The 13,788-nt window shown below is 46.6% G+C and overlaps 2 protein-coding genes across 4 annotated transcripts; one reads left to right on the top strand and one right to left on the bottom strand.

Annotated features, from left to right (window-relative positions):
• Window positions 1–65: 65 nt before the first annotated feature.
• dcun1d2b (DCN1, defective in cullin neddylation 1, domain containing 2b) lies at window positions 66–6,558 on the bottom strand. 2 transcript variants are annotated; one of them, XM_067260112.1, is made up of 7 exons: window positions 6,443–6,558; window positions 4,577–4,793; window positions 4,273–4,441; window positions 4,037–4,167; window positions 3,122–3,204; window positions 2,808–2,904; window positions 66–2,648 (listed from the first exon to the last, which is right to left on the bottom strand). In XM_067260112.1, exons 2-7 carry the CDS (start codon window positions 4,749–4,751, stop codon window positions 2,569–2,571), a joined length of 735 nt encoding a protein of 244 aa, XP_067116213.1. In that variant the 5' UTR covers window positions 4,752–4,793; window positions 6,443–6,558; the 3' UTR covers window positions 66–2,568. The 2 variants fall into 2 exon arrangements, with proteins under 2 accessions (XP_067116213.1, XP_067116212.1); XM_067260111.1 differs by lacking the exon at window positions 6,443–6,558 and adding an exon at window positions 5,569–5,590.
• tmco3 (transmembrane and coiled-coil domains 3) lies at window positions 6,023–13,618 on the top strand. 2 transcript variants are annotated; one of them, XM_067260108.1, is made up of 15 exons: window positions 6,023–6,690; window positions 7,061–7,199; window positions 7,988–8,261; window positions 8,430–8,597; window positions 9,148–9,327; window positions 9,465–9,665; window positions 9,880–10,008; window positions 10,157–10,249; window positions 10,682–10,874; window positions 10,989–11,106; window positions 11,238–11,433; window positions 11,564–11,714; window positions 11,887–11,966; window positions 12,178–12,327; window positions 12,555–13,618. In XM_067260108.1, exons 3-15 carry the CDS (start codon window positions 8,007–8,009, stop codon window positions 12,666–12,668), a joined length of 2,028 nt encoding a protein of 675 aa, XP_067116209.1. In that variant the 5' UTR covers window positions 6,023–6,690; window positions 7,061–7,199; window positions 7,988–8,006; the 3' UTR covers window positions 12,669–13,618. The 2 variants fall into 2 exon arrangements, with proteins under 2 accessions (XP_067116209.1, XP_067116210.1); XM_067260109.1 differs by lacking the exon at window positions 12,555–13,618 and having other exon boundaries at window positions 9,465–9,738; window positions 12,178–12,295.
• Window positions 13,619–13,788: the final 170 nt, after the last annotated feature.

Raw genomic sequence — 13,788 nt, 5'->3', positions numbered from 1 at the left:
CTTTCATCCTTTCTCCTTCTTCTCCTTCATCCACACAGTTAGAAAAATTGTTGACTCAAAGCCTGTTCACTTTGTTAAAAACAACATGCTTTATTGACAACCTTCCTTTGCCAAAATAAAACAAAGTAATGTACGGTATTTCTCCGTAACAGCATTCGGACAAAATGCTTTAAATTGTCTTGGTTTTACAGTGGAAGTAATACTGTTTTGATGAGCTGAGTATGACCAACACACAGGGCAACTCATAGCGTACCACATGAAGAACATCAAACAGAGAAAAACTATAATCTCTACTAAACCAGAGCCAAAGAGGTTCTTCTGTCAATGAACATGAAGTATGGCTGACCAGAAACAAAACAATGACATGTCGTCATGGCTTCAGTCTGTGGGAAAACGTAGTGTCGACATCGCGTCGACAGGAGATTGGTGAACAGAGTCTTGTCAGGGGACAGAGTAGGTGAAACTCAAGCCGACTTTAAACTTTTGAGTTTGGTTACAAACCCAAATGTTTCCCTTGCCCTGAGGTTCACCATTCTACCATGTCGTCAAAACAAGACTGTTTTCATATTTTCATAACATATATAAGTCCCAACCTTAACAGCCTAGAGATAAACCTCCACACCATAAAAAAGCAAATGAAACCAAATATGCCTACATTTGTTTATCAATGACCCTGTTCAACTCAGTCTGCTCTCAGCGGGGTTAAGCATGACATCTGCTCTGCTAAGATAGTTCAGCAGCGGGTCTGCATCATCTCCAACAGATCAAGTCCTCAGTGATCCGGACACAGCCAGCTCCAACTAGTAATCAGAACAGAGTATCTCTGGTTAGAAGCGACACAGCTGAGAGAGCCCAGTCAACACCGACACGACGCGTATCCGACAACAAAGATGAGACTTGTTGTTGAAACAGTGATGTTACTTCTATCATTTGAACACTGACACAGAAAACTGAGTAGGAGACGACTACTCTTACCTGAGTTCTGCGGTAACACATTAGCGACACAGTAATCAACTCATTCTGTTTTCATTGAGGTGTTCAAAAGTGTGTGTTGTCTATTTAAGAGGACTATACAGACATGGTTTCTCAGTCTTCACCAGTCACATGCCCACAACGTTTACACAAAAATAGTACGCATCCATGACTTAACAAAAAGAAAAACCAACAGTTAAAAAAAATGTGGTCTAAATCTGCAGTAACTGATAGTGAAAATATACATTAAAACATCTTGAAGGGTGCAACTAGAAACTGTAGTCTTCTTGTAAACAGAATAAACTCAACTTGGATTGTTGTGCATTGTTAAAAAAAAGAAAAAAGTGTCAATCAGTGCAGTTGGTAGTTGGCAAGAACAAAACAAATCACCTGGATATGGTTCAAACACCAGTCAAGGAGACTGTCTCTCATATAAACAGTGAACGCCAAAAAAAACAAAACAACTAAAATCACCCAGCGCAGAAAGTCGCTATAAAACTCATAGGCTCTCATAATGTGTGTCAAATACCCACCTCTTCTTATCCAGGGTTATAAATGTATTTTCTCTGATATTGTATTGATATCTGATATTACTCTAAAGCTCTATATTTATACATAGTACTATGGGTACAGTATCTTACAACTGTAACAATAGTCTTTATCTGCTGGTGCTGAGCTCGAAAAACATGCTGCTCTGTTCCGATTCTGAATCTGAAAAAAGTGAGTCTGAACTTGTCCTCTGAAGCTCAATGATTGTATCATCTGAGCCGACCCCTCATTCAAACGTTACAACACAGAACTGAATGGGTACTTGAGAGTGAAATGAAAGCGGTTGCTAGCACTGTACGCACGCGATGGGTCGATGGATTGCGATCCCACTGCTGCTCTCCTGTGATTGGGTGAGAGCCTCACACAGACGGGCACACGCACACACGCTGCCGTTCAATGAAAACAATGGATCCGTTCGTTTAGTTTGTTTTTCTTTCACGCTGCTCAATGATCAGCTACACAAACAAAAAAACAAAACATGCAGATTCTAACATCCTATATCATTCAGCACTAGCAACCAGAGAGCTACACGTGTCCCACTGGGCACCCGGGCCCCGGTCTCTGCGTCTGCAGAACCACCGCCTGCCTTCATTCTGCCTGTGCCGGGAGTCTCCTGATCTGACGCTGCGGGGGTGGGGAGGGGGGGAGCTCAGGGAGGAAGCAGGGAGGAGGCAGAGGCACGGTGCCGCTTTTCAAGCTGGATGATTGAACTGCTCGTAGGGGACGCCGGGAGCTCCATCCACCCATCCTGCTGAAGCAGAGCACACCCCCTCCGCTTCCTCTGGTCGTCAGGCGACGGCGATGAAAAGAAAGAATGTCAAAAAAATTAAAAAAGGACTTCTTCACGGCTGTTGTTTCCCCTCCTCCTCTTCCCCAGTTGGCGGTTGGACTCGCTCCCCGGCCCCGCACCCTCACCCCATTGGGTGCACAGTCCCTCAACCTCAGGACGGTCTGATTAGTCTCTTTTTGGCTCGTGTGTGTGTATAAAAATCCTCTCAAGTCAAAAATTGAGTTGCAAAAAGCCCCCTACTGAGAGCTAGGCGGAGCCTATATGGTTTTACGCTTGCCCCCTGCCACGATTGGTCGGGCAAACTCCACAAAGTCATCTATAAGAACAGGCCACGCCCCTGATTGGAGGGAGAAAAAAAAGTACATTTTAGCTGCATGTTCAGACGATTGTGGGATTTTGGTGGGTTTCATTTAGATCACTGTGTAGGCCCCGTGCCAGTGCTGGGTGATGGGTACATCTACCCTGGGTTTACTCAGAGTATTGAAGAGCGGCTCACCTTCCTCGTCGTAGTTTGACATGTCATCTGCGATCATGCTGCCAAAGTCCAGGAGAAGGTTCCACGTGTCTTTGGGGATCGACCTCTTGTGATGCTCCTGAATATGAAGGAAAAGAGGAGTCTGATGATGACCACACAAGAGAGAGCTCATCTAAAACAGGAACACGGTTCCTATGCAGGGTTGACAATTACTTACATGATTTGTAACTCATTGTGGTTTTTCAAGAATTGTGGTTTTTCAAATATGAACATGCTGTTGATATACGTGAGTACTTTGTCTTCTTTTTGACTTGGGTCCGACCACAGCAACTTACCAGTAAAAACCGGTTCCAGAGGTCTAAGAACTTAAAGCGTCCCGTCAGAACCAGGTTCCAGTAGGCTACAGCCATTTCTAAATCTAATCAAAGAATAGAGAGTGGGGTAGAGAAAAGAGGAGGTGGTCAGAAAAAAATAGAGATGGCCCAATCAAACATGCAGCAGATTATAGATTTTAGGTACACAATCTTATCAAGTTTTGAGTTTTCATGTTTGTGTTTTCATAGCTGGCTGTTGCTGACAAGTATCGTGTGCATACAACAGCGAGGCAAAGACAGCCTTGGTCTCAAATCCACAACAAAGGCCCTCTGTCACTGAAACAGAGAGGGTCACCCTGACTGGACAAATGACATGCTGGTTATCATGCCAACACAACATCCAAACAACTTGGAATCCCCTTCTCCTGAGGGAATACCCCGGTCTCTGGTCTTCTGGAGTTCACATAACCACACATACTGTTTGAAGGAAAACTTTTAACTGTACTTTCTAACATGGGTATTTGTTTAGTTTTTGTGGTAACTTTTGCTCATAGGGAGCTAAGTTTTTTTGGTAGACTTTGGCCCAGAATTACAAGTCAAAACCACCAGCTGGCAACTGGTGTTTTCTTGGAGGAATTTCAGCACTCAGGTAAGAAAAACCACACTGGGTTGAAACTCCTTACACTTCACAAGGGGGACAGGCCTAGTTCTGGCAAATTCTGGAGACTACCTCCGGATTATAATTTGTTGAAGTCATTCTCACAGCTACCATCCTATAAATGCTGTGTAGACACAGATACAGATTCCAATTCCAAGAATGTACTTTCTAAGGATCTGTGTCTATGCACAGCCTAACCCCGGGATCAGAATGGTGCATCAGCCAAAAGCTGTCTGTGCCTCCTTCTCTCTGCTGTCTCTCCAGTTTACCAGGCTTACCTAAGCCCTTCTGGCCGGGATTCTTGGCGAAGTTGAACGTGAACTGGTAGAAGTCTTTGAACTTCCCCGTGTCTTTCAGCTCCTGCTCTAGTCTGGGGAGGAGCGCCTTAAGTTTCTCTGGACTGTCACACCTGGGGGAGAGACGAAGGGTGTGTGAGGAGAGGCAACAAACACACCTTTTTCTACTGATTTAATGCCAAATCATTTGTCAGTGGAGAGGTGACATCTTTACTCACCCCAGCTCCGCCATGCCATCCAGAAACTCTTTCCGGCTGAACTCGCACTGCGTGGCGGCCCGGAACTTCCACGCCACCACCAGAACACTCATGCTTGCCGGGTCCAGTGTGAGGTCATCGCAGAACAGTTGGATCCCATCGATGCCAATTTTATTCTCATCTTGAGGGTCTGCAGAGGGGCAAGTATGAGAGATAAACACACACAGAACGCCAAATCACACAAGTTATTTTAAACCTCCTGATTTGGGCCAATGCCCTACCTCATAAACATAAAAGACCCATAAGTACATGGCAACATCCTTGCCTTTGTAGCGGTTGTACAGCTGTTCCAGCTTCTTGCGGTCTACTGAGGTTTTCATGGATTCTTTGTAGTAGAGGTCAGGGTTTTGAAAGTAGTTGTCTGTTGCCACCTCTAGTTTCCAGTCATTCTGCGTCAGGCAGTACACCGCAGTTCTCTCCCCTGCCTGCGTGAAGGACATGAACTGGCGAACCTTGTCCTTCTGTGATGACTTCAACTTATGCTGCAAGACAAACACAAGTGCCCAGAATAAATGAACATCATCTTGTGCAAGAGTGTGAATGCACACACTTCTAGCCCTGACCTTCCAAATAGTACTTTTCAATGATTAGACATTTCAAGTACTAATTCTACTCAAATCTGTTTTACTGGAAACGAAGTGCACGTAAATAATTCACATTTACACAAGATAGTGTTGTATTGACAGTGACCTGTCAACTGTCAAAACTAAAAGAGGAAAGATTCACAAGCCCTGGAACATCTGACTGGATACTTCAGTTATGCTATGCATCAGGGAACACATTACTGCATGCTACAGAGGTAAACAAACGTTGGATCACAATCACCCACGGCCGTCCGCCACTGTCAAATCTCAAGTGTCTATGTATGCGCGATGGCTATCGTGAGAATTGCATCGTCTTGCAGTCAGACCTGACCCGCCCGATAGAACTCCACAAGCAACAACGCTCTGACGGGGCAGTCCCTCGCGTAACCATCTGCCGGTCCACCACTCAGCCCCAACGCATAGGCGACATACCAAAAAGGGAAAGGTACGTGCCGCGGGTGTCCGCTCTCAAAATACCAACAACTGACCTTCCATTTCCCCCATAAATTGCTACAGAGCACGACACACTAGCAATGCGACACATAACGCAAAGGACACCCCTGCTCCCCGATACGACAGGTTCTCATGCACGACTCGAATACGTTTCTATATTTATCACGCGTTGCAGGGGATTTATTAATACGTTTGGGCTTATCATTTTGATGTTACCTACCATTTTATCACCCGCTGTTTTGGTCAACTAGATATCAAATGCCCCTGTACGCCTGCGCAGGAGCTTGCTAGGCACTGCGCTACTGTACAGAGACAGGTAGCTTTGGGAATTGTAGTTCTCTACGTTGTAAGCGATTGGGGCCTCTCTAGGTTGACAAAGTTATCAAAAGTTGGCTAACGTTATTCATTTTTTCCTTTCAAATAATGGACAAAAACATTATCTACTATAAGTTATCTTACATTTAGTAAATCAAACTTACTTAGAGCTAGAGTTAGGCCTGTGTGGCAATGTGAGCTTGCAAGCTAGTTGGCCAGTCTTTGGACTTTTGAACAAGTCAAGAAATGCTAATTAGAGATGTCTGAAAGCTACAATAAATACATTTCACTTGCTGTCAAACTCACGTAAAGGCAAAAGATTAGCGAGAAAGTAACAAACTTAAGAACTACATATCCCAGATTTCAAAGCAGATATAAAGACTTTGTTTCGGAAGTAAAGTAAATTACTAGATTTATACATTTTATAAGGGAATTACAAGCCATTGTAGTTTGACATTAGACGTGAATAGTTCATTTCAAATTGCAGAGATTTTCGTTAGTGGTTTATTTGTTGTGGCGCCATCCAAATCCTTCCAAAGTTGTAGAAGTTCGCAAAACTAAGTTCGCTACCCGTCTGCCATGCTAACGCAGCTAGCTAGCAGCAGCTGGCTAGTGGCTTCCCAGCGTAACCTCTTTTGACAGCCTCTAGATTCTTTCGATTACGTTATGAGCTAGGCTAATAATGTCAGCTAAATTACACGATTTGGTGTGCACAACGACAGTTTCACATTTCTCAAAGTGACAAGTAACAAGCATTAAACGATAACGACCATACATACCTGACAGACGTGGTTAGTGCTTAGCTAGCTAGCTAACAAGTAGTCGACCACAGCAAAGGGTCTTACAACTGGAAAAACATGAAGTTTGTTGCCCAGTGAATGCCTGCCTCACAAGGTCCAGGCAGCGTAGCGCTGGCTGGAGCTGGCTATGTGGCATTGGGGAGGGGTGGGCATCACAAGAGGACGATTGTTGTTGATCATTTACTGTGGAGTTTTGTAGGATACTGAGAAGACGACGTAATACTCGAGTAGGTATACATACGCATATTTATTTTGACAAAACATTTTAAAGAAGCCTACCGAATGACAAATCGACACTTGAAGTTTATTGCTATGCTGGATTTCATTGACGGTGAATGAATGATGTGTAGCCTTTTGCCGTGTAGGTCACGTAACACATAGAGCTAGGCATCAGATAACGCATCATTTTCTTGATAAGAAATAAGTGTGTTTGTATGTGTGAGTAAAAGAGAGATAAAGTATAATATTTAAGTTAGGTTGCTGTTTATGTAGGTTCTCATTCACTGGTGAACTTACATTTGTAATGTTATTTATTATGCCTATAAAGTGTTTACACCTTTCTTATCTGTGTTTACCTGTTTCTCAACACCTTCTCAGTGGAGTCCTAATCAGTGAACATTCACCAAAGAGAAGGGATTGACAGCAGTAGTGGCAGAGTTGTGCTGGCAGGAGCAAAGAAGAAGGATCTGAAAGTAGCATGAACAGCATCAATCCTCAGTGACTCATGAATACACAGGTATGGTCCCGCTAGTTGAATTGATAAGGACAGCAATCAAGGACTCCAACTTCCCTATCACCTTCCTGGATTATGGAGTATTTGGCACAATTATTAAGAGTGTAATAGAAATAATAAAACAAACATTTTCCAATTCCCCTTGAGATGCTTTGACCGATGGATTGGCATACAAGATGAATCTTATTGAGGCCCGATTTTCATTTCAATATAATTGTACTTTATTTCAATACGATCAAGTTTATTATGAAATGCACATTAATATAGTTAGTGGCAATGAAATGCTTGATTCCAACACTTTGCTGTGGGATTCCATGCTTTTTGTACAGTTTGTTTATGGATGACTCATTATCCTGTCTGCTCTCAGTAGCTCTAGCTACAGCGGCCATGTGACAGCTGTTAATGGAGTGAGGTATGCTCGGGGGTGGGGGTGGGGGGGGGGGATGATGGGGCCACAGAATGCAGGTGTGCCTCGGCAGGTAATGTACCTGACAAGGTGTTGTTTGGGCAGCTCAGGTATTGGCCCCTCCTACAAAGTCAACCCGATTCTTTGAACTGTGTCATTTTACAAAGCCATTAGAATGACTTCCTTGACTGCTATCTGTCTTTCTCTCTTTCTGCCGCTCTCTCTCTCTCTCTCTGCATGTCCCTGCTGATCATTTATCTGTCCTTGTTTCTCTTGATCTCATTATTTCGTTCCCAGACTGAACTTACCCTGAAAACCTGTTTTTAATCGTCAAAGTCTTACTTCTTAGTTCCTCTCTCTCTCCGCACCTCTCATCTCTTTCCAGGTGAGTCATTAGAAGTTGGATGCGGGTTGCGTATGCACTGTTGTGCCTTGGCCTGGTGGGGGCTCTGCAGAGAGACCAGGTGGCCCAGCATGCCATCAAGTTGCATCGGGGCCGGGGGGCGGCGGCCACACATGGGCGGAGCTGGGTGACGGACAACTGCAAGCGGCTGGCTGGGCTCATACGGCACAAGAACGCCGTGGTCAGGAAGCTGGGGGTGGCGGCCGACGCCGTGGGGGGAGACCGAGCCCTCTCCGAACCTGAGAGACTCTTCCAGGTGACTCACCATCATCCTTGACTCCTAGTCTATACACAAACAACCTTTGTTGGTCCAACACGTTACACCAGTACCTTGTTGGGCCCCACAGATCCATTGATAGTCTGAGCTTCTTTTCCTTCACCCAGAATGGCAGACCCCTCATCCTGGTGTTTTCCCCCTATCTAGGTCCACACTCTGGAGATATTCCAGAAGGAGCTGAACGAGAGCGAGCGCTCGGTCTTCCAGGCGGTGGTTGGCCTACAGAGGGCGCTGCAGGGGGACTACAGGGACGTGGTTAACATGAAGGAGAGCAGCCGCCAGAGGCTGGAGGCCCTCAGGGAGGCAGCCATTAAGGTGAGGTCAGAAGGAGCACGACAGGAGCTGCCATACTGAGTACCGAGGTAGCAGGAAGTTTACCTCCGGCATTGTCCCAATGTTAGCTTGGTGTTACAGTGACTGTCTTTGGCAGCGTAGACTGACGCACTTGTCAATAATACAGCTCATTTGACGTCTATCCAGCCCATACATATCTATTCATGATTGAATAATAGTGTGCTTTAAAGCTTGAGTTTGACCAGATGACTGGTTGACAGAGGTGGAGAGTTTTGTTGCCATGGTAACAGTCTGAGAGGGGGAAAAGGCCCTGGCCACTGCTGGAGAGGTTTCACTTCTCTAATCTCTGATTGGATAAGGCTCAGAGAATGGGTTGCGTGGGGACAGCATGACTCTGTCTAATACAGTCCTATCTGTCACAGCCACATGACACTGGATGGCCTTCCTATTTTTCTGTTTCTTGGTTGCTTGAATAAAACATGTTATTTGAGTATATTTGAGTGCAATTTTAAACATAAGCATAGTGTGTAACTGTGTGTGTTCATGTGTGAAACGTGTGTGTGTTTGTCAGGAAGAGCAGGAATACTTGGAGCTGGTAGCTGCAGAAAAACACCAACAGGAGGCGCTGAAGAGCGCCCTGGCCCAGAACAAGACCCTGTCCATGCTGGATGAGATCCTGGAAGATGTGAGGAGGGCAGCTGACCGGCTGGAGGAGGAGATAGAGGAGCATGCCTTCGACTACAACAAACAGGTCACATCGCTTACTTGTATCCTCTGTGGATTGTTTCGAATGCCTTGTATTGTCAAATGTTTCTTTATCCAAATAGATTAGAAAACACCTCTGCTTTGTGTTGTTGCTGAGTAGTTGTTTATCCTGTTGCCATGCAGATGAAGGGAGTGAACGTGGAGGCGGTGCTGAGGGTGGAGGACGACGACAAGGATGGAGGGAAGAGGAAGAACATGTCCCGGAGGAGGGAGGTGGAGGATGACCTCGGACTGAGCATGCTCATTGACTCCCAGAACAACCAGTATGTCCTGACCAAGCCCGGGGACTCAACCATGCCTCGCGCCGACCACCACTTCATCCGGGTCAGCCTGACCCCTGACCCTTACTCTTATAGGCCAGAATGGAAGCGTAATGGAGCTAACACTGAACTAAAGGGTGCCTCCCCCCCAAAAAAATGTGTAGCATCACAGACATGACGCAGTCACTGACCTTCTGCTTCATTGAGTGTTCTAAACTGTCGAGAGGGAGATCGTTTGACTGCTTTTGCCTGACCTGGCTCTGTGTGCTGCTCCTCAGGATCTGGTGTCCGTGGTGATGCTGTCTCTGCCGTGTGGTTGGCTGTGCACCCTGATGGGCCTGCCCCCCATGTTCGGATACATCGTCTGTGGGATCCTCCTCGGCCCATCCGGCCTCAACAGCATCAAGGTGTGTGTTTATGTGTGTGTGTGTGTGTGCACGTCAGTCTGTGTGCGTACCTTGGACTGAAACAAAGACAGGTTTGTGCCTCTTTGTACGTCGTGTATGCATAGGGTGTTGTCAGTGTGGATTTGATGTTAGCGTGCCGTGTGTGCAGTCCATGGTCCAGGTGGAGACGCTGGGGGAGCTGGGTGTGTTCTTCAATCTCTTCGTGGTGGGGCTGGAGTTCTCCCCCGAGCGCCTACGAAAGGTACCTTACTTTCTATCATGTTCCTTCTGTCGTGGACCGTCTATCATGCATCACCTATCATGTACCATCTACCATCGGTCATGAATCACCTATCATGTACCATCTACCATCGGTCATGAATCACCTATCATGTACCATCTACCATCGGTCATGAATCCCACCACAGGTGCCAGACTCACAAGGTCCGCTGCTGCCTTACTCCTGAATATTAACCTTTGACCTGGTGCATCTCTCTCTTTCTCTCTCTCTCTTTCTCTCTCTTGCTATCTCTGTGTTTGTTTGTTCCCTCCCCTCTTTGAAAATCCGCCCTAAGCGAATGAGCAGAGAATGAAGTTGACTGACTCACTTTCTGATCTGGAACATAAAGGCAAAAGTATTCAACCTTGCTTTGCGTAATATGTGATGTGTGTGTGTGTGTGTGTGTGTGTGAAGGTGTGGAAGACCTCGGTGCAGGGCTCCTGCAGTCTGAGTCTGCTGATGGTGGGGGCCGGGTTGCTATGGGGACAGGTATTGCGTATTCGGCCCACCCAGACAGTGTTCATCTCCAGCTGCCTGTCCCTGTCCAGCACGCCCTTGGTGTCTCGCTTCCTGGCTGGGGGGGGTCGCCCAAGCGCAGAGAAGGAGGGTGTGTATGTTTGTGTCGAACATTTCAGACGTTCGTTTCAATGTTAGCTCAATGTTGCTGAATTGGTTACGATGCTGTTTCACTACCTAATGCACAATGTGTGTGTGTGTTTAGGAGACCTGGACCACAGCAGTGTTCTCCTGGGGATGTTGGTAATGCAAGATGTTCAGCTGGGCCTCTTCATCGCTGTCATGCCCACCCTCATCCAGGCGCAGAGTGGAGACTTGGGCAGGTGAGTGAGGCTTACACACGCACACACACATAGACCTAAACAGGTGTACACTTGTCAGGTCATCACTGTAAACAACAAAAAACCATGGATGGTTGAAGTGTCGTGAGTGTTGCGTGTTGTCTGTGTGGCAGTGTCCTAGTGGGGGGCCTGCATGTGGTGCTACTGCTGGGCCAGGTGCTGGCCTCCCTGGCTGCGGTGCTGCTGCTCTGTGGCCTGCTCAGGGCCTTCCTGGTCGGGCCCTACTACAAGAAGCTGCACGCCGAGAGCAAGGGCAGCAAGGAGATCCTGGTCTTGGGGACCACGGCCTTCATCTTTGTCATGCTCACGGTAATGTCAGCTCCTCTCCACCAGATGGGGCTCTCGGATCTCTCCCTCACTCTCCCTTGGTTCTTCTTCTCTCTCTGGCAGCGACCTTGTCGGTTTTAACCCCCGCCTCGTCTGCGTGACCGTCTCCTAGGTGACCGAGTTCCTGGACGTCTCCATGGAGCTGGGCTGCTTCCTGGCCGGGGCGCTGCTCTCCTCCCAAGGTCACATGGTCACCTCCGAGGTCCTAGGCTGCATCGAGCCGATCAGAGACTTCCTGGCCATCATCTTCTTCGCTTCTATTGGTCAGGAGGCTTCCCCTATGTACTTTGTGTCACTGGGCTCTTTATGGCTTCAGTGTTGTCTAGGCTCTGTATTTTCCGTTAAAGATGTGCTCTAATGTGACTGTATGGGGGAAAGTCAGTTTACCATGATGGGTCTACACTTGCTGAGTGTGTGTTCTGTCGCCTGCTGCAGGGTTCCACGTGTTCCCTACCTTTGTGCTGTATGAGCTCACCATCCTTGTGGTGCTCACTCTCTCACTGGTCGTCATGAAGGTAATGTACCTGAGACTCTCACACTCACTCACTTTCTCATCTGACTCACTCACTCACTCACTCACTTTCTCATCTGACTCACTTTCTCATCTGACTCACTCACTCACCGGTTAAGAGGAAGGTGGAGTCAGACCCCTCTCACACTAGCCTATCCCATCCCCCACTCTCCCTCCATGTTCTCTGGCTCCGTCTCTCCCCTCCTTTCCGGTAGTTTCTGATGGCGGTGCTGGTCCTGTCAGCCATCTTGCCACCGGGCTCCAGACACATCCGCTGGATCGTGTCGGCCGGCCTGGCGCAGGTCAGCGAGTTCTCCTTCGTGCTGGGCAGCCGTGCCCGCAGGGCGGGCATCATCTCCAGAGAGGTCAGTGGCGGGGGACGTCAGTCGCTGGCCTGGTAGCTTTAGTCGTCATTTGTTTTGTTTAACATGTGAACGTGAATCAATATTGAAGAGGGCTCGTTCCTTTAACCTCATTGTATGCCTCCCCTTCTCTCTACCTCCTCTCTCTCTCTCTCTCTGTCCCCCTCTCTCTGTCCCTCTCTCTCTCTGTCTCTCTCTGTCTCTCCCTCCCCCTCTCTCTCTCTCCCCAGGTGTACCTGCTGGTCCTCAGTGTCACCACTCTCAGTCTCCTCCTGGCCCCGGTGCTTTGGAGAGCCGCCACGCACAAGTGGGTGCCCCGCCTGGAACGCAAGGCGCCCATCTGACCCTGTTCAGCAGCCAGTGCTCTCTGTTGGCTACAGTCCAACCCGTGACAGCATGTCCAATTCACTCATTACAATGGGAGATAGACTGTGTCTATCTTTTTCAGCTCTAGATGGACTTTTTTTTTGATAAGGTTGGTTTTTGTTTTGTGTCATCATGTTGATGGTGCATAGATTTAGGGTCAAAGCAATATGTTAGGTCTAAGAGGTCTGCTTGTGTTGTGTGAGTCTGTATAGCCTGGACCAAATTTGAGATATAAATGCTGAATCGTGGAGGTACGTTCAGAATTGTATGACTCTAGAATTCTGCCCGTTAAAATGTATTCCATAATGACTACGGCTACTGAACACCGAACATATTTATGTCTCCTACATCAACCCAAAAGGATATGAAGGAATACTCATCTTTCCATTCCACTGTAACTTTCTATCTGCTGTATTTGAATGTCAAGCTGTAGAGACGTGTGTCAGAAGATTACAGGCATAACACTGACTCACACACACTTTCAGGACTTTGCATACTATGCGTTTATTGCACTCCTAGGACAATTAATGCTGTATACTGTTTGTTTCATCATTTTGTTTGTCCTAATATTGTTTATTTGTATCATTCCAGTGACTGTTGAGCATTGACGGCACTCTATATTACCAGGTCAAATGCCTGCATTTGCAATATTTGTCTACATCTCCATTGTTCTCTATTACGTACTCGGTAGACTGACTGCATTTATTGATGTTTATATTTATGTATCTATCTAACAATCTATATATAGATTAATGTAAGTGGTGGGGCACCAAGCACAAAGAGGTTTTTGTCTTTTTATATTTTCCTCTTCTTTTCTTTATATATTTTTTATTATATTATAATATGCATCCAATCATACCATGATGTATGACATGTTTTGGGAAATATGCGCATATTTATAAATAAAGATAGGGTTATTCTGAAGGTATATTTCGTATTTCCCTCTTGTAGTCTGGAAGTGTTGGAGGTGCGTAGATGGCTGTTGTTCTACAGTAGAGGGTGGTGTTGTTTCACAATGTGGAACCCTAGAGCTCCCAAAGTGTGTGTGTTCAAACTGGGGCCACACTCCATCTTACTGGGGTGTTTTGGGGGGTGTCT

The sequence above is a fragment of the Osmerus mordax genome, chromosome 22, assembly GCF_038355195.1.
Source record: "Osmerus mordax isolate fOsmMor3 chromosome 22, fOsmMor3.pri, whole genome shotgun sequence".
In the NCBI taxonomy this organism is placed as follows: Eukaryota; Metazoa; Chordata; class Actinopteri; order Osmeriformes; family Osmeridae; genus Osmerus; species Osmerus mordax.
This window is presented reverse-complemented; position numbering and strand designations above follow the sequence as displayed.

Coding starts and splice junctions, on each gene's coding strand:
- dcun1d2b (XM_067260111.1), bottom strand. Junction 4,442..4,576: donor GCTGTACAACCGCTACAAAG/GCAAGGATGTTG, acceptor GCCCCTCTGCAG/ACCCTCAAGATGAGAATAAA. Junction 2,649..2,807: donor GTCAAACTACGACGAGGAAG/GTGAGCCGCTCT, acceptor CCCTCCAATCAG/GGGCGTGGCCTGTTCTTATA.
- tmco3 (XM_067260108.1), top strand. CDS start 8,007: ATGCGGGTTGCGTATGCACTGTTGTGCCTTGGCCTGGTGGGGGCTCTG. Junction 8,598..9,147: donor TCAGGGAGGCAGCCATTAAG/GTGAGGTCAGAA, acceptor TGTGTTTGTCAG/GAAGAGCAGGAATACTTGGA. Junction 11,967..12,177: donor TCTCACTGGTCGTCATGAAG/GTAATGTACCTG, acceptor CCTTTCCGGTAG/TTTCTGATGGCGGTGCTGGT.